Genomic DNA, 26,181 nt, shown 5'->3' with positions numbered 1-26,181 from the left:
TTCGCCTCCACTACTCACTAGCTGTGGGAAAGGTGGCAAACCCTGAACGTGCTTCTTCACCTCTAAGATCGTGGGAAGGTCACCCACGGACAGCGAGTGGGTCAATGAGATAAAGAACACATAAGCTTGTAGCTGAAGTGCCAAACCAATCAGAGGGCCAGGAAGGCACGGAGGCAATGCCCCTACTCTACACACAGTGCTCCCCTGCCCAGAGCTAGGGGAGGAAGGCAGCAAGGCAGGAAGCTCCTATCTTGAGGAAAGTGTTTTGCTCTTAAGCATGGAACAGAGAGTGTGCCCTCAACACACACGGGATAGCACAGCTCTCTTTGAGCATGCTCGGTGAAGACCCCACTTCACCCTTGCCACACTGCAGCAGGCAGCTGCCTACTTGGGAGAACATCCCAGTCTTGTTTCTCCCAACAGGGACCTGGCACGGCCCCTCAGGCAGATGCCCAGGGTAGGGTAGGGTAGTAGCACTCCCAGTCCCCTGCCAGGCCAAGACCTTCCAAGAGATCCCAGGGAGCAGGTGCCAGGCCACATGGCCCTGCCCTGAGAACCACCACCACAGCCCTGGGAAGGGGAAATCAGGGCAGAACTAGTCACTGCCCAGCAATTCTTGGGCATGCCTGCAGACCCCCAAGAATTTCTCAGGGGGTCCGCAGAACACCAACATGTACAGGTCAGACCCTGCTTTGGTGCTACCCTTCAGAAAGAAAAAGGCTCAGATAACCACAACCCACAAGCCTCCCAAACAGGCTCTTCCCAGGCAGTCACCTCCAGAGCTGGTTGGGGCTGCCCCGGTGCCCTCACCTGGCATGGTCCAAGCACTCCACCACCTTGCCAAAGGTACCTTCGCCCAGGTTCCCCACGATCTCATCTAGGAGAAAGAAGAAACAGGGCGTGAGGGTCTGCAAGGCAAAGGGCCGGCAGCTCCTGTAAGTTCACAGCATTCAAATTCTCAAAAACAAAAAAGGCTTCTCTCACTGCCACACTCTTAAAAACAGAAGTTGCTAGTGTCTGTGTCATTCAGGCAATTACTGGTGGCCCCGCTAAGGCGCCACGCGCACTAGAGGCCCCTCCAGGCAGGAGAGGTCTCGTCTAACAAGGGGGGTAGAAAGTAGAGAGGTAAAGTTTTACGAAAGGTGGCTGTACATCGCTCTTGGAGCCAATCGCCGATCCGGCACACCAGGTGGCCCTCCTTGTCATCTTCCACACTCCGGCTGCTGCGCTTACTGCTCTGTTGGCTTCTCTGCATGCACCGCCCCCCGAAACGCCATCCGACCAATCGCATGGTAGGCGGTTCCGATTGACAGATTGAGGTGTCAGTCAAAGGCAGAGGTGGAGACGGTGAGGAGCCGGTGGGTTGGTTGGTTGGATTTTCCAGATGCCAGCATTTCATAAGGCACACAGCATATATAACGATAGGGATATTGCAAGGGACACGTCAAGACACAAACTGACTTCAAAAACAGAAAAGTAAAAACAGCTACAGGTATGTAAAGAAAACTCGGACATTATCTACAAGGAGGGGCGCCGCAAACGCTCGGAAAGACGACCAGCCTCTGCGGCTGAGGGGCCAGGCCATGAAGAGAGCCACATCCCTGACGCCCTCCTCCAGCGAGTCTCCCCCTCCCAGGCCCTCCCGTGGGGGCTTCGTGGTGGCTTCGGCCAGAGCTGAAGACGCAGAGAGAACGGCGCAAGAAGGCAGCCAGCCCTGCCTGGGTCTGACCGTCGGACTGGTGAGAGGGCCATCTCGGTTTTCCTGCGAAATGCCCAGCCTGTCCTTGCCTGCTTACTGTCCACACGGCCTTGCACATGCCCGATAGCTGCCATTCAGAGCCAAACTGCTACCTGTCCCCAGACGGCATCCTTGGCCAGACTTGAGCACCACTACCAGAAACGGCCTGCCAGCAGCCCTCCTGCCACCAGCCTCGAGCAGGGAAGGGGCCGGTCCTCTGGGCCAGTCGGCCTGCAGGCCTCCTTCCACCACGGCCACACAGGCCCCAAGCCAGCTCCTGCCCTGGCCTTGGCACCGTGCCGCCCACAGGCCAGGCCCATCCCAAGCCTCACAACGACAGAGGGCACCAAAAAGAGAAGCAGTGGAGCCACTGACCTGCACTGCCATCCTGTGACAGTGTGCCAAGAGGCCACCAGGCCGTGCTGGGCTCACCCAGTCTCCCCTCAACTTGCCATGGCCGCTCAGAGAAGTCACAGGGAGAACTGGGCAGAGAAGAAGCTGGACCCCTCCACTGACCCTGCCCCTACCCCTCAGGGGCCTCATGGCCGGCAGGAGGGTGGGGAGGGGGGCGGGAGGAGAAGAGAAGGCAGCACATAGCCTCAGAGATACACAACTGGCTTTTCTTTCCTGGGGGCCTGGGTGCAGTGTAGGGTCTACACGATCCTCCACACCAGGAACACCGGCCAGGCTCTGCCTTTGGGGCTGCCTGGGGCTGAAGGCTTTCTGCCATTCTTCACATACCCCAGCACACAGACAGCTCCCACCCCTCGCCTGGACTGCCCCTCACATGAAGAGGCGAGACTGCAGAAGGCCTGGCTGGAAGTCAGCAGGAAAGCTCCCAATCTGCACCGGGCTGACGGGCAAATCCTCTCCAGCCTCGGGGGAGGGTGTGTGGAGATGGGACTGGAAGGTGGGTGCCGGCCACACCAGTCAAAGCTCTCAGCTACTGGGGCAACCTCTGGGAGGGAAGGACCAGACCATATAGACCACATAGCGGCAACCCTACTGGATCCCCAAGAAGGCTCCCCAAGAAGGCTCCCTGGCCACCGGTGCCATGCGGTTGGTGTCTGGAGCAGCCTGGAGACACAGAAAAGCTGGGAGCCAGCCAGCGCCGGAATCAGGGCCCCTATAGTTGCCGTTGCCAAGGGGGCAAGAAGGCAGAGGGGCCGGGCCACCCAGCTCAGCTCTGTACCTGGACCAGACAACACATACACACACACATGCACGCACACCAGTGTGTGTGCCCAGCTGGCAGTACTCACCACGACCAACCAGCCTGAGAGAAGGCTAGAAAGAGATGAGGCCTGGAAGGCCCAGCCAGCACACTCTGGCCACCACTCACCGAGGAGGCGCTGCTACAAGACCTGGTGCGGCGTTTGTGGCAGTGGTGGGCGTGCTTGCGGGTTCGATATGGCTCCCTCTCCCGTGACCGCCGACGATGGTGTGAACGTGATGATCCGTAGCAGTCCTCGCCAAAGGATGGGCTCCGCTCTTCACAACGGTACGTGTCGCTGTCTCGGCGCTCCCGGTATCTCCTCTGGTAGGGCAGGCGGTCATGGCTGCCAAGAAGGGTGGGGGAGACTGGTCAGCAGGGTCCTTCCTCCCACCAGCCAGGTCCCTGCTACCAGGCAAGAAGCCTGTGTAGACCCTCAAAGAGCTCACAGACACCCAGACTGGCGGGAAGAGAGCAAGGGAGGGAAGGTGTGAAGGTGCTGAGCCCACCTGTCCTCCAGAACCTTGGCTAAAGATAGGCACCCCTCCAGTGCCCCAGGAGGCAGAGCAGTGGGGAAGGGGAGCAGGTGGAGGGCCTCTGAGGGCTCAGACACTCAGGCTCCCTGTGGCCTTCTGGAGACTTTAACCTTGGCCTGAGGCTAAGATACGACCAGGGACCAACCGCTAGAAAGGGCTGGGGTCCCCCCAATCCCCACCGAGGAAGGCTCAGGAGGTTAGTAGAGGAGGAGCCACAGACCTGCACTGCCATCCTGGAAAAATGGGGAATGTTCTGGGAGAAGGAAGAAGAGGAAGGGGCACTCAGGGACAGAGGATGAAGGGGAGGCAAGGCTTGCAGCTAACGCAAAGGCCAGGGAATGCAGGTGAGATTTGGGGAGGTCCCCCAAGAGGACAGGGTGGGTCCTAGGAGCAGCAGGCAGAGATGGCAGCCATTTCGAGGAGATGTGAGACTGCCCCAAGCCCCAAAACCATCTCACTAGCCCAGCCAAGGGCAGGAGTCCTTCCTGCCTACCCAGTTCCCTCTCACCTTCTGGACCGAGACCTGCGAGGCGGAGGCTCCCTTCGGGACAGGTAGCGCAGTCTCCCTTCGTGCTCCCGACTGTAAGACCTCCTCCTCTTCCATCGGTAGCTCAGGTACGGGTCTGGCTCAGGGGAGCGGTATCGCTTACAGTGATGCATCTAGGCCACGAGAGAAAGTGCCCTACTCAACATGCAGCCAGCCACCTCCAGCCACAGGGCTGCCGGGGCAGCCCAGACGTGCCTAAAGAGGAGGCCCATTATTCTGTTTGGGGGCAGCCCCTCCCAGGGTTTTATGAAGTGAAGAAGAACTCTGAGGTCATACTGGCCGAACAACAGACAATGGGTAACACCCTCTCTGCCAGCGAACTAATAGCTGCCTCCCCAGCAGAGCATCACTGGCCTAGTGGCCTGAGCACTTGGGGAAATGGGTGAGCTGGGACCAGGTGCTGAGGCAGGAAGGCAGGAGGGAATGGTGAGTATGGTCACCAAGGCCAGGGAGAAAGAGGAGCCTACTGGGCTTAGTCCCCTACTTACTGGGTGGTCCTATGAAGTGACCATGCTGTAAAGCCAGAGGCCAGAGTCAAAGGGCTGTTGGCATGAAGCCAACAACATGGGCGCAAGCGGGGAAACACCTTCAGCCTAAAGTCTCCTGGCTGAGGCCCTGAAGTGGACCCTACTCAAGGGAGTAAGGATCGCAAGTCAATGTGAGGAGCCACAGATGAGAGGACAAGCCCTCGGAAAAAGAGGCATACAGGGTCTCACAAATATTCCCCAGCTTACCCCAGAGTCTGACCAGCCCTTACTGGTCATCACTTGGTCTCAGTATCCCTTGGGATGCCAGGGTCCTCCGAGCACCCAAGTTTCTTGCCAGAGGCCCACTTAGCACCCTTCAGACCACCTGCAGTGCCATGCTGGGCAGTGCCTCACCTCTCTCCAACATCACCTTTGCTGTCCCCTTTTCTCTTTCCCCTGCTCCAGTACTGGCTCCTGTTCCCATCTCAGGAAGAGCAGAGGGGTTGGCTGCCTGCACAGGCAGGCAGGCCAAAGGGCCCCACCCCACTCTCCCTGTTAAGCAAAGACTTATATCCGCCACGGGAAATCGCCAGGCTGGACCAGTACCAGCTGAGAAAAGTGGCTATGTGAGGCCAGCCCCCATTTCCACCTACATCCAAAACCCTGATGCTGCCTCCATGGGAAGGCTAGGCCAATCCTTCACTTGGCCACAGCCAGCCTCTGGTCATGGTCAGTCCTGGGCTCACCTGACCAGCACATTTCGGACAAACCCACTGAGGCTGCACCATCAAGGCAGAAAGGTCTGTCAAGAGGAGAGCAGCATGGAATGGCTCCCCCTGGGGTAAGCAGGGCAAAGAGGCCAATCTGACCAAACTCCTGGGAGCTCCTCGGTGATCCTGACAAAGTCACTGCCCTCCATTTCCCCAGTAGCTGATGTCCCCTCTCTATCTGGGAAGTCCAGGAAGTGGTACTGGCCCAGCCCTCAGCAATCCTTGGAGATAAACATACAGAAAATCACTGACAGATCCCTAAGACCTGGATTGCTGTTCTGTTTTGTTGATTAGGTGACTAATGTTTCACTGTTTTCCTGCCATTACCCTGGGGCAGGTGCCCAAGCTGTGGAATGAAAGCTCCAGTGGCCTGGCATGGGCCCTCCTTGCTTAGGAGACAAAGCATCAGGAGGACTTGGTCTAGTCCACACCAGGCCAAAGCCTCCCTCCCAGGACCTGGAAGATACACATGTCCACACACTTCATGTTAGTGGAAAGAGCCCAGGCTTCAGAGGCAGACAGATGTCAGTCTGAAGCCTGGCACTGCCACTTCTAGCTGTGTGCCTTTGGGCGAGTTACTCAACTGCTCTATCCTTCAGCTTCCTCTTGCAATAACAGGATAACAATCTCTTACAAGTGTTTGTGAGGATTTAATGTGTCTCCTCTAAACCAACTGCCTAGCATAGGCCTGGGCCCACAAGTGGTACTACAGGCAACTTTTCATTAACAAAATGAAAAACATTCCGGGTAACAACTTGGACCTCTGTTAAATGCCTTAAGAGCACTAAGAACACTTTATAAGTCCCTTCCTGGGAACCTGGGGGAAGACAGTTCTGGGCAGAAAACCCTGACCTAATTCTCAGTGCTGTCACTTACTGTCCTCGTGAATTTATACAAGTCACTCTAGGCCTCGGCTACCATACCTGGAAAGTAGAGATAACACTACCTCCCAGCCAACTTGGCAAAGGAGATGACAAGCATGAGAGCTATAAAGTACTACACGCAAGGCAAGACTAATAGGAGAAATCATCTCTCCTTTACCGCATTTTAGGCAGGTGAGCTACTGGACCTACCAGACCCCCTCCTCAGCCTCCCACCAACAGCACAAGAGCCCATTTCTCATCCATTGCCTCAGATCCACTGAGACCCCAGCAAACAGGTTATTTTAGGAAGCTAAGGTCACGATCATGCTTTAGGAGGCTCTGCTCTACACAATGGGAAAAAAAAAAAGGTAATGTGAAGGAAACCAGGCCGAGGATGCCAGCTCTTCTCCTCGGAGCACAGGCCTAGTCGGCTTCTCATTTGCTGTTCCTGGCCAGAGAACTGGGCTGACAAGAAGTGCAGCCAGCCGGGTCAGCGACTGCCCTCCCGGAGCCCTGCCACCCCAGCGCCCCACGGTTATTTTTGGCTGGCACTGCCCCGCCACTGCAACCTCAAGCTTGCCACCTCGCAAGCCGCCACAACGGGGTGAAACGCTCCTCCTTTTCAAGGGCACGGAGGAGGGAAGCTGGAAGCCCGCCAACTCCGCCTCGACCGGGGCCTGGCTCGGGCAATTCCCACACCGGCTCCACACCAGGGCACTCGCACCCGGAACTAAAAGCACAGAGGCTACCGGGCTGAGGAGCAGCCGGGCATTTGGGCTGTCAGCTTGGCCGGGCCCCTCCCCCGGGGCTGGAGCGGCTCCATCATCACAACAAAACACACACAGGCGCCTGCGGCCTTCGCTCGGGTCCCTTCGGGCGCCCCAGGTCTTGGGTATCTAGGAGCCCCGTGCCCCCCGAACCACCGTCAATGGCGGAGGAGGGACCCAGGTGGTGGGGGCAGGTCGGTGTGAGCCAGAATCCAACTCCAGGCCACGCGGGGAGGAGGGACCTACGGACCAAGGCTCGAGCCAAGGAGTCTGAAGGAGTCTCCAGGCTATCCCAGGTCGGACCCCGACCCCATTCCTCGGGCAGGCGCAGTGCCGAAACTGGGTCCCTGCAGGGGCTGACAGAGGGGGCCTCAGAGGCTGCTCTGGCTCCCACTCCGACACCACGGGATCGAGAGCTCGAGGTCCGCCGTGCTCGCCCTCGGGGCGACAAGCAGCGGGTCAGGGGTGAGGGGTCGGGGCTGCGGCCTGAGGTTGGTAAAGGAAGAGAAAGGGCGCGGACCGAGCCCAAACCGGGACACCCGAAACCCGCACCCGGCGAGGCCGCCCCGCCCGACTCACCTCCCGCAGCCGTCGTCGCGGGCCGAGGCCCACACTCACCGTCTCCCAGGCTCCGGCTGCGGCTAGGCCCCACTCCCCGCTCCGAGCACCTCTTCCGCTTCCGGCTCCGGCCTCCGCCCGTGGCGTCCCCGCCCCCCGGGTGACGCAGGCGTCGCCAGCCCCGGGTCGGCTCGGCTCGGTGGCCGGGACGCTCTAGCCCCTGACTCGAAGGCTCTGGGGGACTGGCCTTCCACGCTCCGGTCGGTGCCGCAGAGTAGTCGAGACTAGCTCCGGGAGGGCCGAGGGGTGGCTCCGGCGGCGGCGGCGGCTCGCCCCGCCCCCTGTCGTGTCTCGACGCACGTAAACCCTCCAGACCTGACAGGTGCCTGGTCCCCGAGCCTCTCCATGCCCGGCGGGGGTGCTCGGAGCCGAAAGGCGGAGCTTCGCCCGTGTCCGCCAACCCCTTTTCTGTGCGCGGAGGGGACGGTCGTTGTTTCCCTGTTACGACAGTGAAAACGGGGGTTACTGCGGTCCACCTGGCCACGGGGCCCAAGAGGGAACTAAAGACGGCGGAGACCTGGGCCCAGAGGCTCACGAAGGCGGTGGTGACAACGGTTGTGTGAAAAAAGCAAATGAAATGTGTGTTTGTGTGTTTATCCAAAACAGTTTTTGGGAATATACCCGAGAGCCACAATGGTGGGGCATCTTGGAGGGGTCGGGGTCAGGTGGCAGGGGGTCTTCTTCCCCCTTGAGTACCTTTAGAGCGTCTTAGTGCGGCCAGCATTGTTTCTCAGTAAGCCCCAGCCAAACAAAAGCCTCGCGCCATGCAGGGCCCCCGAGCATGGCATCACCATAACGCCTCCCTCCTATCTGTCTAGAGCGGGATTACGAAGCCTCATTTCCCAAATGAGGAAACTGAGGTCCGGGGCCCTTTGGGAGACCTCACATTTTGTGGCGCGCACGCCCCGCCCGATCCGGGAGTGGCGTCCCCGCCCCCGGGCTCTCCCGGGCGTCGCGCAGCTAAACGAGCGGGAGCGGCCCCTAATTGCCCCCAAGCCAAGCGAGCGCTGGAAACCCGCAGCCTCTCCCGGCCGGAGTGAGCGGGGCTGGGCATCTCCCCAGGCACCGCCCCCTCCCCTGGACAGCCAGCTCTTGCCATCCACCAATGGGCGGCCTGGGTTTCTCCAACACCTCACGGGGCAGGGCGGAGGCGGGCCGCCCGCCTGCCTCTCTTCCCCGGCCCCGCCCAGTTCCCGCCCCCTCCCCAATGAGAACTGGCCACGCCCCTGACTTGGGGGCGCGGTCTCCAAGCCCCGGCTGCCTGGTCAGAGGCGACCATTCCCCCTATAGTACTTCGCTTCTGGCGCCCCCTTAAACTGGAGTCTTACGACGTGGCTTGAGGGATGCTTACATCCCCCAAATCTCGGTTTCCTCCACCACTCCCACCCAAAATAAACACAGAAGCTACCTAAAACTTGGGTGCTTGCTACGCTAATGCCCCCTCAAGACCATGCCCGAGTCCTCCTGCCAATCAAATGCTGCCCCCAATATAGAAATTCTAGAGCCACTTCAAGTGTGCAGTGGGTGACCCAGAACCTGGCTATTGCCGCCCTCAGATCTCGCCCCCTCAGGATCTTGCCTCAGGGGCCAGGGGGTTAAAAAATGGCAGGCACCTGAGGTGCCACAACCCCTACCCACCCCTATGCCCGGGCTCCAAATGCTTCAATGCTTCGTTGGTCTAGGCCGTGGACACACCAACCAGGTTTCTTCCTAGGGGTTTCATCCACTCATACGAGGTGGGAGGGCTCTGGTGGCTCCTCCTCCCACCACCTAGTGTTGCCCGCGGTTTCCATGGCTCCTTGGAGCCAGGATTGTGGCGGGCAGCTGAGAGGCGCCAAGGCCCTCAGAGAGGCTCCTGTCCCCAGCTCTGCTCTGGGCACCAGGCTCTGAGGAGGTAAGTTAGGCCCATCTTCCCCCAAGCCCTCTACCCCCAGGAAACCAGGAGTCCCTACCTCCCAGTGAGGAAGCAGCTCTCTCTTTTTCTGAAGAGAAATAGGAGCCATCTCCCAGCTCCTTAACTCTCCAAAATCTGGAGTCAGGCAGCCATTGGGCTTGAGATTCTACCAGTAAGTCTTCTTTCTTTTGTCTCTTTCTTCCTAAAAGAACTCACACCTGAGCAGAATGTGAAACAGGGTATCAAATAACCTACCAACCAACCCACTGCAACTGAGCGGATTCCGATTCACAGCCACCCCACAGGGCTTCCGAGGCTGTAAATCTCTAAGGAAGCAGACTGCCACAACTTTCTCCCGTGGAGCTGCTGGTGGTTTCTAACCACTGATCTTTCGGTTAGCAGTCCATCATTTTAACCACTGTGCCACCAGGGCACCAAATAGGCACTTGGAAAAAGATCTACCCTGATGTGATGTATGTGGAACTGCCCTTGCACCACTCTCATACTCCCGTGCTGCCTGGCAATAAGTCCCTGGTAACCCCTGGCCCGGGAGCTCAGGGGGTGGACCAACTCCAGAGGTTTGCTCCACAGCCCTGCCCTGAAGACCCAAGCTCTTTTCCCAGTCGCCCGCCCCTGCCCGCACCAGGTCCTTTCTGTTGAGGTCCAAAGCATGACTCAAGAGCACCGAGGTCTTGCCTCCGCCCTGTGCCCGGCTCCTAGCCACTTGGCCCCACAGTTCCTCTTTAGGGCCAGCCTTGCCCCTCTTGGTTTTTCACTTGGCCACCCTCAACGCAGACTCAGCTTACTGCCCCTCCAGGCCCCAGCTGTTCTGATCCCCCTCTTGTCCTGCTGCTCATGCTCTCTCCTCTGTCTGCCACATCCATTTTTCTCTTCTCTAGGGGTAGTTAATTCACCTTCAAGCCTCAGCCCCAGGGTTACCTCCCCTGGAAAACCTTCCTGGGAGCCCCTAGGAGAGTCAGGTTCCCATTTCCTGGGCTGCAGGGACCTGGGCCTGGAGGGAGGGGAGAGTAGTCAAGGTGTCTAGAGGCGAGAGGGCCTGGTGGATGGCAGTGCCATCCTGAGGTGGGAGCAGGTCTGGGTATATGAGGAATGGGCACATCAGGGCGAGGGGAGGGGAGGTTCAGCCTAGTTCTTCTTTCTCCTCAGGTGGAGACAGCCTTCCAGGACTGGGCCACACACCCTCCATGCCATCACGGAGCCTGGGCCTGGGTACCTGGCGCTCAGGCTTGGGAGGAAGGAGACAGTGGTAGGACTCTGAGGCCCTGGAGGTAAGAAGAGTGGGGATAGGAGGAGTGTGAGGGGATAATACCCACCGAGTAGTCCTTGTCTGCCTCATGAGTTACCACAAGCTGGTGGGGAATGGGTGTCAGGGCCCCTGTGTTACAGCTGCAGTTATGGAAACTGAAGAGGTATCAGAGCAAGGAGTTTGGGGGCTTCTGACCCCCACATCACAGCTAAACTATGTTGTTGTTGTCGTTAGGTGCCATTGAGTTGACTTCTACTCATAGCTACCCCACGTGACAGAGTAGAACTGCCCCGTTGGGTTTTCTAGGCTGCGATGGCAGTGGGTGGGTAATCTTTTTTTTTAATTTTATTGTATTTTAGGTGAAAGTTTACAGTGCAAGTTAGCTTTTCACTCAAAAATTTATACACAAACCGTTTTGTGATATTGGTCGCAACCCCTGCAATGTGTCAGCACTGTCCCCCTTTCCCTTTCCACCCAGGGTTCTCCATGTCCATTCCTCCAGTTTTCCTGTCCCTTCCTGCCTTCTTGTCTTTGCATTTGAGTAGGTGTTGCCCATTTGGTCTTGAATACTTGATTGAACTAAAACAGCACGTTCCTCTCCTGTGTTATTATTTGTTTTAAAGGCCTGTCTAATCGTTGCCTGAAAGGTGGACTTCACGAGTGGCTTCAATTCTGAGTTACCAGGGTATCCGGAGGGCATAGTGTCAGGGGCTCCTCCAGTCTCTGTCAGACTCATAAGCCTGGTCTTTTTCTGTGAATTTGAATTTTGTTCTACTTTTTTTTCTCCTGCTCTGTCCGCGACCCTCTATTGTGATCTCTGTCAGAGCAATCATAGGCTGGAATCTTTACGGGAGCAGATCGCCAGGTCTTTCTCCTGCAGAGCTGCTGGGTGGGTTCAAACCCCATACCTTTTTCTTAGCAGCCAAGCACTTAACCGTTGTGCCACCAGGGCTCCTTTAGCTAAATTGTGCTGGCCCTGAAATGTTCCCCTGGCCCCTACTGTTTCCTAACCACTGCCCACCAGACTCACACACCTGGAAGGGGAGCGCTGCAGGGCAGCAGGGTGGGTGAGTGTGCGCTCTAGTGCCTGACAGCGCTGGGTGGGAATCCCCATTCTGCAGGGACTCCCTGCAGCAGGGGCGGATTAACCAGCAAGCAAGGTAGGCACGGGCTTAATTGTGTTTACTTATCATCTGTAGTGCACAGTTTCATATGGGTCTCAGAACATCTTTAACACGGTAAGGAACAGGTGAAATTGTGCTCTACAGATGAGTAAGCAAGAAGAAGTAATCCTGTGCCTACCTTGCTTACTGGGCCGTTCTTCCCTGCCCTGCAGTGACCAGGGGCAACTGAATGCCCCCTCTGAGCTTCAGCGGCACAGCCCCCAGCCGGGTACCCGTGAGTGTGAAATGAGGTGGTGTTTATTCAGTAGGTGGCCTGGCTGGCGGTCAGCACCCACAGCACACGGGAACTGTTAGAACTGAGAACTGTTTAGTGGTGCCGAGGCTGGGGTTTATCTGAAACTGGAATAACCAGAGAGAACCCTGGGCCAAGGGGGTGGGGCTGAGTGCATGCTCACCCCAGGGACTCAGTTTCTGCATCTGAGGAGGGGGCTCAAAGGTGGGTGTTCTAGGAGGAAGGGACTGCTCCAGCTTTAGACTCCAGTCTGTTCTGTACTCAGGGCCCACTGAGGCAGAGCCCATGGATCTCATGTCTGGCCCCACATGCTGTCCCCGGCACTCCTGTAACCTCTGGCCACTGGACCAAGACTGCCCACGGAGCCCCACCGAGGGGTGCAGGTGAGCCTGGGGATGGCAGGCACGGCAGCCCTCTGGTACCCTGCTGGCAGTCTGACTCCTCTCTCCCTGGCAGGTGCCCAGACAGAGCCCCTGAGAGGGACCAGTGGCAGTCAGAGAAGGACCTGCGGGTGTGGCTTGCGGAGAGCAGGTGGCAGCGGGCAGGGCTGGCCGGCCGTCTGCGGGCAGCGCTGGAGGCCCTGTCAGAGCAGGCCCGGGTGCTGCAGAGGCGGGAATGCCAGCTGGACCGAGGCCGGGCCCTGTGTGAGCTGCTGACTCTGAAGCAGAAGGTGAGGCTCCCAGCCTCTTCCTCCCACCTTCCTTGTTGTCCGAGGCCCCAGGGAGGCCCCTTGGGCTAGCCAGGTCCTCTTACCAGCCTGAAAGCTCCAGAACGCTCAGGGCTGGTGTTCACCAGTGCCGCGTTCTCAGGAAGGTCTGTCAGGGTCTGGAGCATCCAGAGGAGAGAGAGGGAAGTAGAGGTGCCAACGGGGTTGCTGTGTTGAACAGTGTTGTATCCGTGCCTGGCGCCGCTGCCTGGAGACGGGCAGCGCTTTCCTGTGAGGGGTATGCAGGGCAGGGCCGGGAATGCTGCTAGAGGCAAAGGGAGGGCTTGTGGCCCATGGAGGGAGAGTAGGGAGGGTCTGGTTTTAGCTCGGTGGACAGAACAGCATCCTTAGAAGTCCAGCCTCCCCTGGTGGAAAAGGTGATCCCCAGAAGGAGAGAGAGCTCTGCAAGCTGAGGCTTCTTGGGGAGGCTACCAGCATCCCTGCCCCATGTGGAGGTAAGGACTGGACTGCCCCCTGACGGCCTAGAAGCCCAAGCTTTTAATGACTCAGATGTCTTAGCCCACAGTCGACCCTCGTGGAACCACTGCTCCTTACCAGGCCTGGGGTGACCCTCAGGACCCAGTTGACTGTCTTCTCATGCCTCTCTAGCATTACATGACAGTGTCCCTGGTCCTTCTGCAGGCCTAAGCTCTGAAGCTATCAGCAGGTGGGGTCAAGAGGTGATGCATCTCAGGCCCAGATGAAGGCAGAGGGCTGCACATCTGGAAGCTATAGTGATAACAGCTGGGTAGCTCTCCGAGCCATGGAGTGCAGGTCTCCCCTGGGCTGTCAGCTGGACCCCTGACTGGGCTTATCTCAGCTGGTGGAGCAGGCAGAGGCTGTAGGTTCTGCCTGCTTTATCAGAGGCCGCAGACACTCCTTGCCTGGTGGGGTGGGGGGACTGGCCCAGCCCTCCCCAGGGGCTTGGTGCTGCCTGCAGCCCTCCCCCAGCAGGCAGAATGCTTCCTGGCCCGCCTAGAGCAGGAGAGACACCAGCTGCGAGGAACCCAGGGGCAGGAGGACTGGAGGAAGCCACACTTGGACATAGAAGACAAGTGAGGGGGTTGGGAGATGGGGGAGGCGCAGAGTGGTAGAGGATGGGCAGACAGCCCCCTCTGCCCCCAGGATCCTGCTACTGCAAATGGAAGTGGAAAAGGCCCAGCAGCGTTTGGACCAGATGAGCCAGCAGCCCCTTGGCCCAGAGCCCAGCCTGGAAGCTCCTGCGGTAGGGATGACACAGAGCCCCCCTCCAAGTGGGTGTGGGCAGGCCCTGAACATGGCCCTGCCACACCTTCCGCCCTGCCCTATGTATGCTTCATTCCCTGGTCTTCATTCTTGGAGCAGTAGCTGAGAGAGGGGGGTGGGTGGCATAGGGGGCTTCTGTGCAGCCCAGAGAGGGATCAAGTCCCACCCAATGTTTGGAAAGGCCCTGGGATCATCCAGCCCACCCCCCTCCTGTTACAGATGGGAAAACTGAGGCCAGAGGGTGGGGAAGAGCTTGCTCAGGGTCATAGCGCAAGTTGGAACCAGGCCCCAGGGGCTGCTGGCCCCTGCCACAACATGCCCCTTGAGGCACAAAGGGTCTGTCAAGAACACCCCAGAGTGGTCTGGAGGCTGGGAGGAGACCCCAGGATCCTGGACTGAGTTTGTCTGCAGGAGATGCTGGTGCCAGGCCAGCAGGCGCAGGAGCAGAGCGAGGCCAGGGCCCAGGCCCTTCAGGGCCTAGGTGGAGTCTCGATGGGGGCGGCCAAAGCCCCTGCGCAGCCCCAGGACATAACTCTCCTGCAGGAGTGGCTGGTGATGTTCACCCAGGTGGGTCAAGGCCATTGTCAAGGTTCAACCTGCAGAACGCCCCAAGTCCCAGCTGAGCCAGGCTGTTCCCACCTGTACCGGGGGCAGAGAAGCAGAGGAACCTGGGCCTTGCCCTTGGGAGATTCCAAGACAGGATGAGAGGCTGTAGGGAGACTTTGGAAAAGAGAATGACTGGGAGGACAGATCTGAGCAGGGTATCCACACAGCACAACTCCAGAGAGCACCCTTCACATTGCAGTCCACATAAATGGCACCCTCTGGTGGTGTGCAGCCAGGAACTGGTCCAGCCCTCAATCATTGGTCCAGAGTCAAAGCCTGGAGTTGAGAGAAGCCTCTGTTTTTTTTTTTTTTTTTTTTTCTGTGGGCTGGAGTGGTCAGAGGAGCCTTCTAGAGGGGTAGAGCCCCAGAGGATGAGAATGGAGGAGGGGATGGGATGGGTAAAGGCTTGGGCTTGAGCAGGTTCCCTCCAGGGGAGTCCCACAACCCTGGTAGAGGCTGAGCCACAACTCTGGGTGGGACTTGGGACCTTCCCAGGTGAACAAGAGACTCTCAGAAGAGCTGGGCCAGAGCCACCAGCAACTAGGGGCCTGCTTGGAGCAGCTGCAGCAGCTACAGGGAGAGCTGACAGTGTTGGAGGGCCGTGTGCAGGCCCTGGAGGCAGAGCGAGCCCGGCTGCTTGGGGAGAACTCAGTGCTGCTAGTAGCCCTGGGGTTGGCCCCAGGCCAGGAGGCCTGGTAGGTGGCTGCTCAGGGCCGTTCCTCAGAGCATCCAAGGAAGGCTGGGAGAGTGCCCTGTTCTCACACATGAGATGGCCCTGCCAGCAAGGGGCAAGCCTGGCTCTTTCACCCACTGGGTGAGGGGGAATGACCCAGATCCTAACTCCCATGGCTGAAGCCAGACTCCCTTCCCCAGGTGTCAGCCTTCCTGGTTGTCATATTTTGGCTCTTTTAGGGGGGTATATGGGAAATCTTTTAGCTTCAAGAAATCCTATCTCCCCTACACATGGCTGAGCCCTGCCTAGTAGGCCAGGAGAGGCTGGAGTAGGCAAGATGACCTCCCTTCTGGTCCCATGTCAGGATGCTTGGGAGTGGACATGCCCAGGACAGAGAGGCTCTGTGTGCAGGGAGCTGTGAAGGCCGTGTCTCTGCCTCACCCCCTTCCTGTCTATAAGAAGACGTAGCGAGGACATCTATGCAACTTGGAACAAAATCATTTGAAAAGGGTGGGTGGGGGCAATCTGGAGTCCGTGCTGTGTCTGACTGCCCCCATTTTTATCAGCACACCCCAGGTCCAGGAGGTACCAGTGCCCCTTGGGAAAGAGCTAGAGGAGAAGTCACACCCTAAGCTTCATGAGGCTGAGTACTGGAAGGCGTGCTGGCACCAGGTGGTTGTTGCCCTGAAATTTAAAGAGGAGGAGCTGCAGAGAGTCCAGAGGCAGAGCGGGGCCTGGCCTCCCCAGGTGGGTGCTCTCTGTCCACCCCCTTTCTCTCTGAAACACAATGCCGTCCTCCTCATTGTCTACCCCACTGCCCTGTCTTTCCCACTGCAAGCCAACTGGGCTCTTCCCCCTTCTTAGCAGGGCCCCTAGCTTTATTCTACACTTCTCTCTTCATTTGCCTCCTCGTCGTCATGCTCCATCCTTCATTCATTCATGCAGCACATATTTATTGAGCATCTGCTCTATGCCTGGCCTGCTTCTGTGCACAGGAGAACCCAAGTTGAATCAGCCCAGTCCTTGTCCCCCTGAATCTTCTGGTTGGGGGGCACACAGTCACTGAGCAGTCAATTACAATGTAATGTGCCGTGGGAGGGAAGAGGCACCATGGGAGCTGAGGTGAGGAAGCAGTGGTCAGGAAAAGACTCACCGTCAGTGAAGGGTGAACAGGTGTTTACCTGGAGGAGTGAGGAAGCGAAGGTCCTTTCAGTAAGAGGAAACAGCACATGAAAGCCCCAGAGAGGAGAGAGATGGGAAGGGGGAACGTATATAAACAGTTGACAAGTGGAGGGTTGGTTACTTGAGATGTGGGATAGGGGCCAGATCAAGGAATTAAATGTCCCAGGCCCTGTCCACTAAGACTCAACTCCAGCTTGGTGACTGCCTCCTCCTGGTCTCCTGGACAAAGGTGTGTGTGCCCATGCAAACAGACACACGCAGACACACATATAGATACTCAAACCTGGGCACACACACAGACATGCACAGACACTTGCATAAAGACACACCCAGGCATGTGTATGCACACACTAAGATACTCATCTAGACACACACCTAGAGGCACAGTGCACACACAGAGACACACTCCCACAGACACCAAGGGGTAGGAATGTAGTGTTAGCAGGACGGAGATCGAATCCCTCCTCTGCCATGGGACTCCCTACAAGAGCTGATCTGTTGGTCTGGCTAGAAGGAATGGGCGAGAAGGTCTCGGCAGCAGTACTTGGCTGACTGAGGGCCTCAGCTGCCCATCTATAAAAAGGCAGCCTTGGACTAAATCAGCATATTCAAACTGGGATCCAGAGCTGTGCTCTAAAGGAACTCTTAGTTCCTCAAGGAAGCAAATTTACAATGATGATCTGTAGCTGTATGACGTTTATATGGAATAAAGTCTCAGTTTTTGTCTGTTTCTCAGACCAGACCCTCAAGGATCAGAGGATAGAGTCTCAGGCCCTGGGACAGCTATATATTCTTTAAAAGGGTGTGAGTGTGAGTCAAGCTGGAGGACCTGGAGTGGACAATGTCAGTGAGAAGGCAGGGCACAGAGTGACCAAGGGCTGGGCCCACTGGCTAGTTCAGGCTGGAACAGGAAGCAACACCCTGGGAACCATATACGGACAACATGCATATAACATGAAAACCTGCTCGCATTTGGGCCCCTGGCTCTAGGGCTTCCCAGCCCCTTGCCCTTCAGGGCCTACCCAGGCCATTTATCCTCTTTTCCCAGACCCCAGTGTCGGCCCAGGACTCAGCTTCAGTGAGCAGGTGGGTGCCCCAGGCCCTGGACCTGCCCAGTGAGGGTGGTGGAGAGTGCAGGCCCTGGGTCATGAGCAGGAGTCCTGTGGGGAGTGGCAATGGGCCGCACTCACAGCAGCGCTCTTTCAGCAGGGCGGAGGCTCTCAGGGAGATGGGACAGCAGCTGGATAGAGTTCCAACGAAGCCCACACTGCATCCACATCTGGCTGGCCAAGGGGTGAGAGAGCCTGTGTCTCCAGAGCTCTGCAGCTCCACTGCCATCCCTGACTGCCAGCTCCTTCCACCCCTACCCTCTCTACCTCAATCTGTCTGTCTTCCTTTTCAATCCCAGGATTTAGTGGTCTTCTAAACCCAGAAACTCATTGCCATCTAGTCAATTCTGAGTCACAGTAATGCTAAAGGGCAGAACAGAACTGCCCTATAGGGTTTCCACGGCTGTACTCTTTGTGGAAGCAAACTGCCATATATTTCTCCTGCAGAGCGGCTGGTGGGTTCAAACTGCTGACCTTTCAGTTAGCAGCTGAGTGCTTAACTACTGTGCTACTAAGGCTCCTTCACTGTCCACACATTAGTGGTTAAGACTGTGGGCTCAGAACCCTGAATACTGTGTTTAGATCCCAGCTCCACAACATACTAGCTGTGTGACTCTAGGTCTCATCTGTAGAAAGGAGAACAATAACAGTTCCCTGCCCTGCATTGGGTGGCCCTGAGGATTAAACGCACCAAAGAACAGAGCCCTGGTGGTGTAGTAGTTAACATCTTGGCTGCTAACCAAAAGGTCGGCAGTTTAAATCCTCCAGCTGCTCCTTGGATACCTTATGGGGCAGTTCTACTCTGTCCTGTAGGATCGCTTTGAGCAGGAACTGACTTGACGGCACCTAACAGCAACAGTAGACACTTGGTCCGCATTCACGAAACGTTAGCTGCTGTTATGACCCCCCTCGTGCTGCTGTAGTGTGGCTGCTTGGAGGGGAAAGTTCCCTTTAAAATCAGAGTCCTTTTGGAGCCAGAGAGGTGCCATGTGGGGTTTGATCCCTTCACTTGCTTCCTGCCACCTTCCCTGTTGGATAGTTTTGGTGTGACCTGGAATCTCAGGGGACCTGGCTGCTCCCTATCTTGGGTTTGTCCTCGTTTGACCCCAGGACCTTGACACAGCTGCGGAGAGGCTGGAGTGTCCACAGGAGGAACTGCCGTGAGTGGGGCAAGTGCCACTCAGTGAGCCCCCAGCGCCTTGTCCACATCCAGGAAAGGGAGGGCAGGCCTGCGCCCAGGCTGAAGACCAGGCTCTTTTATGCAGGCCGGAACCTGCCCAGAGCCAAGAGCCTGTGTGTGGGTGGGGCATCTGCAGGCATGAGAGGATGGGGTGGGCGTCCCCTCAGATGGGGATGTAATCCACCCCCTCACTGCCCCTCCCTGGCCAGGAGTGGGAGCAGGGTGCAGGCTCGGGAGAAGGAAAATGACCCAGTGGCCGCTGAGATCCAGAGGAGGAAGGTAGGGAGGAGTTGGGGGCTGCCTGGGTGGGGTAGGGCCCACTTAGGGTCAGGGTCCCTCAGGAGCCCTTCTTGCTGACCTTAGAGCCCTTCCCAGACCTGAAACTAGGGACCTAGTGCAAAAGTACTGGAGGCTGGGGCTCTGCCAGTCTCTAGCCCCTTTTCCTCATGGGGTCTCAGGTTCCCTGTCAGTATAATGGGCCCCCAACTCCCTGCCCTGGTGCCTGCAGTCTCTGGGGCCCAAGCCCAGGCCCAGGCCCAGGGGTGTGTCCACAAACAGATGAAGACCTTACAGTCCAGGGTGAGCTGGATGCCTGCTGCCAGGGGCTGGCCTTTGAGTGCAGCTGGCACTGGAACCTGTAGCACCAGCTGCTAGGGTTGAGGGTTGGGTGCCCCAGGCCAGTGTGACCATCCGGCCTAGCCCCAGAAGGGAGGGTGGCAGCCCCTGGAGCAGACCAGGTGCCTGAGCCACAGCCACGCGGCCTCTCCCCACAGGCACAGGTCCTAGCAGAGACCCCAGGCCAGCTCCCAGAGTCTACGAGGGGAAGGTGGGCTCCATCCCCACCCCAACCTATGCAGCCCCTGTGGACGTGTGACCCAGCTTGGCTTTTCTCTGGGCAATGGACTGGCATTCCCCCTGAGTGGGCACTGGCCAAGCACCAGTGCCCTCGGCCTGCAGCCCCACAGCCTGTGATGTGGCTGCTGTGAACTCCTCCCTGGGCCCGTCAGGACACAGTGTTTCCAAGAGCACAGATTCTGGTCCCAACTCTGCACCACTGGCAGAGCCATCTTGGTCAAGATCCTTCTGTCTCTGGGACTCAGGTTCCCATCTGCACGTAGGAGTGGTGTTGGATGGACTCTGACGAGTTCTGACAATCAGGGATCCTATGACCCTATTCAATTTATCCACCGGGTCACTGTCCCTGGGCCACAGGCTCACGAGCTCTGGGTTTGTAGAGAATTCTAGAGAAGCCAGCCAGTGCCCCAGCTGAGTGACCCTCAAAATGGGGTGGGGTGGGGTCAGGGTCCAGTGGCTTCTCTACCTCCCAGACCCCAGGAGCTGCCAGAGCTGAGGCCTGCAGAGCAGCCAGAGCATCCAGGGTGGGTGCGGTCAGAGACAGAGAGAAGAGCTCAGGAGCAGGTGGGGGCGGAGCTGCTGCAGCCCCTGCCACAGGTGAGAGCTGGGCAGGGCCAGCCCTGTGGCCCTCCCTGAGATCAGCTGGAAACTGGCTGGAGATGGGACCTTCTTGGCAGAGGACATGGCTCTGGTCACCCTTTGCTGTGTGGATCAGGCACTCCAAGACCACGCTGGGCCCTTGTTTGCAGGGCTGGAGGAGCTGAGCCTGAGGCCACCTGAGAAGGGAAGATGGGCCTAAGCCTGGGAGGCAGGGGGTGGGGTGGGGTTCAGACCAGCCCAGTGCTTGAACCAGTGAGTCAGGAGGGTCCTCTCCACTGAGTGTCAAGAGCTGAGGGTCAGGCTGCCCTGCACTTGCCCAGTCTCTGCGGTGGCCCTAGGGGGGTCAGGCATTCCCCCCTTGGCAGGGTGGCCCCACCATCACCTCCAAACAAGTGTGTTGGAGACCAGGGACCCTGTGCAGGGAGGCAGAGGGGAGGAGGAGACCATCCTGGTCGAGGTAGAGGGAGATGCAGGGCCCTGAGTCTGCCCTTGGGGAGCCCTCAGGCTGGGCAGTACCAGACACCCAGGGAGCATTGAGGGAATGCCACCCTTCAGTATTTTTGGAGTCGGGGAAAAGGAAAGAGGTAGGGGAGGAATGGAGGATTCGGAGAAAGTGTCCTGGGTGTTTAGTCACCTGTACAATTTGGAGAGAAGGGATGAGGCCTTGCCCAACCTCCCCATGCCCAGTGCTATTCTATCAGCCTCTCCCAGAGCCCAGCGTTCCCCATTACAACCCCTTCTTTGGGATAAGACATAGTTCCAGGAAGGCCCCTGTGGGAATGGAGCTCTGAGACCTGGGTAGGGATGTCCTTGGGGAAGGACCAGAGCGAGATAGGAGCTACCCCCCTCCCACCCCAGACTTCCCTGCAGGAGGTGGGCTCGGAGCTGGTCCAGATGCGGTCTGAGCTCCAGAAGGTCTGGGACCTGCTGAAAGCTCAGAACTTGGAGCTGGAGGCTCAGCAGCGGGCCCTGGAGGCTGCCCAGAACCAGGTGCTATGTACCCCCCACCCCAGCCTGTGCCTCTGTCAGTCTCCCTCATGCCCAATCCCACATGGCATTCAATCTTCCCTTCCCGAGATTTGGTCCCTCGATGCCCCCTGGGGAGGGCTCAGGCCCCGGAATATGTTCACTGTCCCATCCTCCCCTCCCACTCCCAGGTGGCCATGAGCTGTGCTGAGAAGCGTAGGCTGGAGCAGCAGCTGAGGTCTCTGGAGCAGGAGCTCATGGAAAAGTGAGGACCACAGGGCGAGGGGGCACCTGGGCCTGAGGGGCTCTGGGAGAAGCAGAAAGCCCACTTTCCTTCACAGAGATGCTCACCAGGCCCCAAGGCTCTAACCCTTCTCCTGAGGCTCTGGGGCCAGCGGGAGGGGGCATTTTGGGAAACACTGGTGAGAGAGCTTTCTCATTCCTTTGGTGGGGCGGAGAATGGGGGTGGGGACACTGCCAGGCCTGAGCTGGATGTATCTCCTGATCTGTCTTTTCCTCTCTTAAGTGGGGAGAGGGGGACAAGGAACTGGGGTAGCAGGGCACAGGGAATCAAGACATCTAGGCTCTGGGTTCCGGGCCTAGGGTGATGAGTGAGAAGAGAGTGGCCTTCAGAGCTGAGAAGCCCTGGGCTTATGTCAGCTCCACCACTGACCAGCTCAGTGAACAAGCCTTTACTTCTCTAAGCCTCAGTTTTCTCATGTGTAAAATGGACACAATAATAGCACCTACCTCCTGGGGTTAGTGTGAGGGTAAGGATCACAGGAGGTAATGCACCTGGCACAGGGCTAGTTTCCCTGTCCCCTCAGCCTCACGCATATGTGGATCTAGTTGGGCTGAGTCATTACTTCTGTACATTCTGAACCAGGTCTTCATCTTTGAGATGCTGCTTGGAGAGTTGGATGGGGTGGGGGCTCCCATCCTTTGCCTCAGCTGCTCTTCGGGGACCCTAGGGAAGGGGGTCAGAGCCGCTAGGGGGGCCTGGGAGACTCCCAGAGTTCTGACCGTCAGGCTGAGCACTGTGTCCCCAGGGAGCAGGAGCTGGTGCAGTTCCGAGCCTCACGGAATCCAGCACTGAGAGGACAGGAGCCTCTAAAGGTAGTGTCTGGGGGTTCTCCAAAGGGGCAGGAGGGGTGGCCTCTGCCTTCCTGTGGGACCCAGCTTCATTCCTTCTCTTGGTCTTCCCATCTGCAGGTGGGAGGGGTAGAAACAGAAGGCTCAAAGGGTCCTTCCAGCCTTGGCTGGTTTCTAAATGGATTCTTGAGCTGGCCTCCTTCCCCGGGCAGAACTGGAGCTACCCCATGCCTGGGAACCTAGGCCTGCCACTCTGGCCCCTCTGTGGTGTCAGCCTCTGCCTCATCTGCCCCCAGATTGCAGCCACAGCCTTGGAGTCACAGAGGACAGGAGCATCTGAGAAAAGCCAGAAGCCAGGGGCAGTGCCCAGGCTGGGGAGGGAAGGCAGTGGGGAGCCTGTGGCCCAGGGTCACCAGGGAACAGCCTCACGCTGTAGCACAAGAGACTGAGGTCAGCCCCTTGCCCACCCCCTGAGCTGGGTGGTCCTGGCACAGAGGGGCTGGATTGGGCAAAGACTCCTTGGGAGAGGGGAGGCCCTTGTGGCTATGCTTTCAGCCCCCCAAGGCCAGGGTCTCTGTTAGATCTGGGGCACAGGACCTGTCATAGGCAGCTACAGTCAGAAGCCTCCCTGGCAGAAACCTCTCCTTGTCCCCTGACTGCCATGGGGCCTGAAATGCCCCTCTTGGCACAATACTGCTGACAAGTTTCCTGATTCTTGGTGGATGAGGCCACGTGGCCCTTCCCTGAGGACCTTGCTGCTAGGAACAGAGCTGGGTGGGGAGTGGCTAGTAGGGGTGCTAGGGTCCTTGCAGAGCTTGAGTGGGCTATTGTCAGCAGAACACCTACCAGGCACCCTCTGTCTTACTGGTGAAGGCCTTGGGCACTGGGCTTTAGGCTTTTCCAAGTGAGTTCTCATTTACTTGTGCCTCAAATCACACTATAGTCCTTGTTTCACAGACAGGGCAACTGCCCAGAGCAGGGAAGTAACTTGCCTAAGTCACACAGCAAACAGCAGCCAAGGCCTTGGTCCCTCAACCTGGCCCCAAAAGGCGGTATCTCATTTCACACTATCCTAAGCTTGAGCTTATGGGTGGTGCAAACGTTAAGTGCTTTGCTACTAACTGAAAGGCTGGCGGTTCGAATCCACCCAGAGTCGCTTTGGAAGAAGGACCTGCTGATCTGCTTCTGAAAGGTCACAGACATTAAAAACCTGTGGAACACAGTTCTACTCGGACACACATGGGGTTGCCATTAGTTGGAATTGACTCAATGGGCAGCTGGTTTTATTCTGAACCTGACCATCCTCTGTAGCCACAGGCCAACTTAGGGTGGCATCCCCCTCCAGGTCATCTGGCCATTCTTTTTCTGATGGTGTTTTGGTTATTGTTGTTGAAAATATACACAGAAATATACCACTTCAACAATTTTAACATTTACAATTCGGTGACACTGATTACATTCTTCCAGTTGCGTAACCACTCTCACCCTCCCTTCCGGAATTGTTCTTCCACCATTAACATAAACTCACTGCCCCCTCAGCTTCCAAACTAATCTTTTGAGTTGCTGTTGTCAGTTTGATTCCACATAGATAGTTCTTTAAAAGAGTACAATGCTCAAGGCAAACATTCTTTACTAATTAGCTAATCTATTGTTTGGTTTAAAGAAGACTTCAGGGGATATTTTTGGCTTAGGGTTTAAAGATTATCTCAGGGCAATAGTTTTGGGAGTTTATCCAGCCTTAATGGCTCCAGAAAACCTGGATTCCATGAGAATCTGAAATTCTGCTCTGCAGTTTTATCCCTTTTGATTAGGATTCTTCCATACGATCTTTTAAAATAAAATTTTAAATACAATTCAGTAACACTGATTACATTCTTTGAATTGTGCAACCATTCTCACCCTTCTTTTCTGGGTTGTTCCTCCGCCATTAACATAAACTCACTGCTCCCTAAGGTTCCTGTCTAATCTTTCAAATTACTCTTGTCAATTTCATCCCATATTGGTAGTTCTTAAAAGAGCTCAGTGCTCAAGGTAAACATTCCTTATTAGTTAAGCTAAACTATTATTTGGTTTTGAGAAGACTTCAGGAGATGTTTTTGGCTTAAGGTTTAAAGATTATCTCAGGGCAGTAGTTTCAGGGGTTCATCCAGCCTCCGTGGCTCCAGAAAGTCTGAATTCTGTGAGAATTTTTTTCTTCACAAGATTTTTTTTTTTTAATTTAAATATTGTACATGTCACATTTTACCACAGAGAAGTATTACAGGATGATCTATAAAAGACTTTCACATATAAAATTCTGCAGAGTAAGTGGAATGAAAATGGAAGTAAAAGCACAAGAAAAAAAGGGAATAATGTAAAATTTTCAATAGCTAAAGAAGAGTTTACTCACGTTTTGTTCTGGTTTGCCTTTTTTGTTAAATGATTTATTGTTGTTGAGAATATACACAGCAAAAACACACACCAATTCAAGTTTCTACATGTATAATTCAGTTACACTAATTACATTCTTCAAGTTGTGCAACCAACCTCCTTTTCTAAGATGTTCTTCCCCCATTAACATAAACTCGTTGCCACCTAAGGTTTGGATTCCATGAGAATTTTAAATTCTGTTCTGCATTTTCTCCCTTTTGATCAGAATTCTATAGTCTTTTGGATGAAAACGTTCAGTAATGGTAGCTAGGCACCATCCAGTTCTTCTGGTCTCATGGCAAACAGGGCCATTATTCATGGAAGCAATTAGCCTCACATTCCATTTCCTCCTCCTACTCCTGACTCTCCTGCTTCTTCTGTTGCTCCAGGTGAATAGAGACCAATTGTTATGCTTTGAATTTCTTTTTCTGATCTTCCATCCTCTCCCTGCTATGTGCTTCCTCCCTCTACAGAGCTGTGTCCACCAGGCCATGCGCTCCCAGAACCCTGCTCAACTCCGTCACTAAACAGCCCACCTTCTGCTTTGATTGAGGCAGTTTCGTAGAGGCGCTGTTGTGCCGTGGAGGGAACGAGATTCTCAGGGTTGGTTCACCATTCCGGGTGCCCACCATGGCCTTCTGCAAGATGTCCTCTGCCCTCCCCTGCCATCCACAGGCTGCTGTGGGGGCTGCCAACTTCTTACAAGGCTTCACCCCCACCCTCAGTTGATTGAACCAGGGCTAGGTACCTGAGCCAAATGGCCAGCGGGCCCCTTCCTGGGACCACTGGATTTGGGACAAGAGTGCAGTGTTAGCCAGGGCTGAAGACTGGACACACAAGACTGGGGAAATGTCCACTGGCCTGTTTTTCACCGCGTGGAAAAAGCTGGATTTCAGTGAGAGGGAGTCTGACAATTCTCAAAGTGGAATTGGGATGGGAGACTTCAGTTCAACCCAGGGATCTTGCATGGCGTAGACATAAACTTGACCTTTGGGGTGGCCATCTTACCTTGCCCTGTGGTCTGGGCAGCAGCGTAAGCAGGTCTTCAGAAGGAGAGGAATTGCTTCCATGGGCAGAGCTTTCTGGGTTCCTGAGGCCAGTACAGGGGCCCAGCTGTCCTTGGGCTCCTCCAGACACTCAGATGTTCCAGAATAAACCCCTCTCATTTTTACTTCAGCTTACAGTGGTCTGAGTGGTTCTTGTTACTTGCTAACAAAGGGAGAAACATTCCCAATGCTGCTCCAGACCAGACTCCTGGCCCTCCTGGATGCCCCTCCCTTGAGGCAAGGCCATCCATCCTCAATCAGGTGTCACTGTTGGGAACCCTGCAGTTGCTTCCCCCAAAGCTCCTGTTTGTCTTCCTGGCACTCAGACAGCCCATCGCAGCCCAAAGAGGGGAACTCAAGCAGCTAGTCAGAGCCGCCCTCTCCAGTGCCCCCCGGCCTTCGTGTCTGGCCCCGTA

At 56.5% G+C, this 26,181-nt stretch overlaps 2 protein-coding genes across 11 annotated transcripts in view; one reads left to right on the top strand and one right to left on the bottom strand.

Annotated features, from left to right (window-relative positions):
- Window positions 1-7,607, bottom strand: part of CLK3 (CDC like kinase 3) — a 13,811-nt gene extending 6,204 nt beyond the window's left edge. Inside the window, exons 1-5 of one of the 2 annotated variants that reach the window (XM_049905308.1) lie at window positions 7,520-7,607; window positions 3,996-4,147; window positions 3,081-3,297; window positions 1,153-1,249; window positions 811-877 (exon numbers count right to left, since the gene is read on the bottom strand). In XM_049905308.1, the coding sequence (XP_049761265.1) occupies window positions 811-877; window positions 1,153-1,249; window positions 3,081-3,297; window positions 3,996-4,147 (533 nt within the window). In that variant the 5' untranslated portion in view covers window positions 7,520-7,607. Of the gene's footprint in view, window positions 1-810; window positions 878-1,152; window positions 1,250-3,080; window positions 3,298-3,995; window positions 4,148-7,480 lie in introns of both variants that reach the window. The other variant, XM_049905307.1, reaches the window with a different exon arrangement.
- LOC126087703 (ciliary rootlet coiled-coil protein 2) lies at window positions 7,118-26,181 on the top strand. 9 transcript variants are annotated; one of them, XM_049905297.1, is made up of 21 exons: window positions 9,306-9,413; window positions 10,581-10,702; window positions 11,505-11,569; window positions 12,017-12,078; window positions 12,362-12,479; window positions 12,553-12,766; window positions 13,754-13,857; window positions 13,928-14,027; window positions 14,459-14,614; window positions 15,149-15,348; window positions 15,893-16,073; window positions 17,557-17,594; window positions 17,715-17,802; window positions 18,657-18,786; window positions 19,007-19,076; window positions 20,126-20,249; window positions 21,111-21,242; window positions 21,410-21,483; window positions 22,268-22,334; window positions 22,607-22,760; window positions 25,193-26,180. In XM_049905297.1, exons 5-20 carry the CDS (start codon window positions 12,382-12,384, stop codon window positions 22,757-22,759), a joined length of 1,929 nt encoding a protein of 642 aa, XP_049761254.1. In that variant the 5' UTR covers window positions 9,306-9,413; window positions 10,581-10,702; window positions 11,505-11,569; window positions 12,017-12,078; window positions 12,362-12,381; the 3' UTR covers window position 22,760; window positions 25,193-26,180. The 9 variants fall into 9 exon arrangements, with proteins under 9 accessions (XP_049761255.1, XP_049761254.1, XP_049761256.1 ...); XM_049905298.1 differs by lacking the exons at window positions 9,306-9,413; window positions 11,505-11,569; window positions 12,017-12,078 and adding an exon at window positions 7,118-7,197 and having other exon boundaries at window positions 25,193-26,179; XM_049905299.1 differs by lacking the exons at window positions 11,505-11,569; window positions 12,017-12,078 and having other exon boundaries at window positions 12,346-12,479.

This window comes from Elephas maximus, chromosome 13 (genome assembly GCF_024166365.1).
Source record: "Elephas maximus indicus isolate mEleMax1 chromosome 13, mEleMax1 primary haplotype, whole genome shotgun sequence".
Classification (NCBI taxonomy): domain Eukaryota; kingdom Metazoa; phylum Chordata; class Mammalia; order Proboscidea; family Elephantidae; genus Elephas; species Elephas maximus.
Note: the sequence above shows the minus strand (reverse complement) of the source record. Positions and strands in the feature narration are given on the sequence as shown.

Excerpts from the sequence above, each read along its gene's own strand:
- LOC126087703 (XM_049905290.1), top strand. The coding sequence starts at position 11,949 with ATGAGTAAGCAAGAAGAAGTAATCCTGTGCCTACCTTGCTTACTGGGC. Across the intron at positions 12,480-12,552 it reads AGCCCCACCGAGGGGTGCAG|GTGCCCAGACAGAGCCCCTG; the intron begins GTGAGCCTGGGG and ends TCTCCCTGGCAG. Across the intron at positions 22,335-22,606 it reads GAGGACAGGAGCCTCTAAAG|ATTGCAGCCACAGCCTTGGA; the intron begins GTAGTGTCTGGG and ends ATCTGCCCCCAG.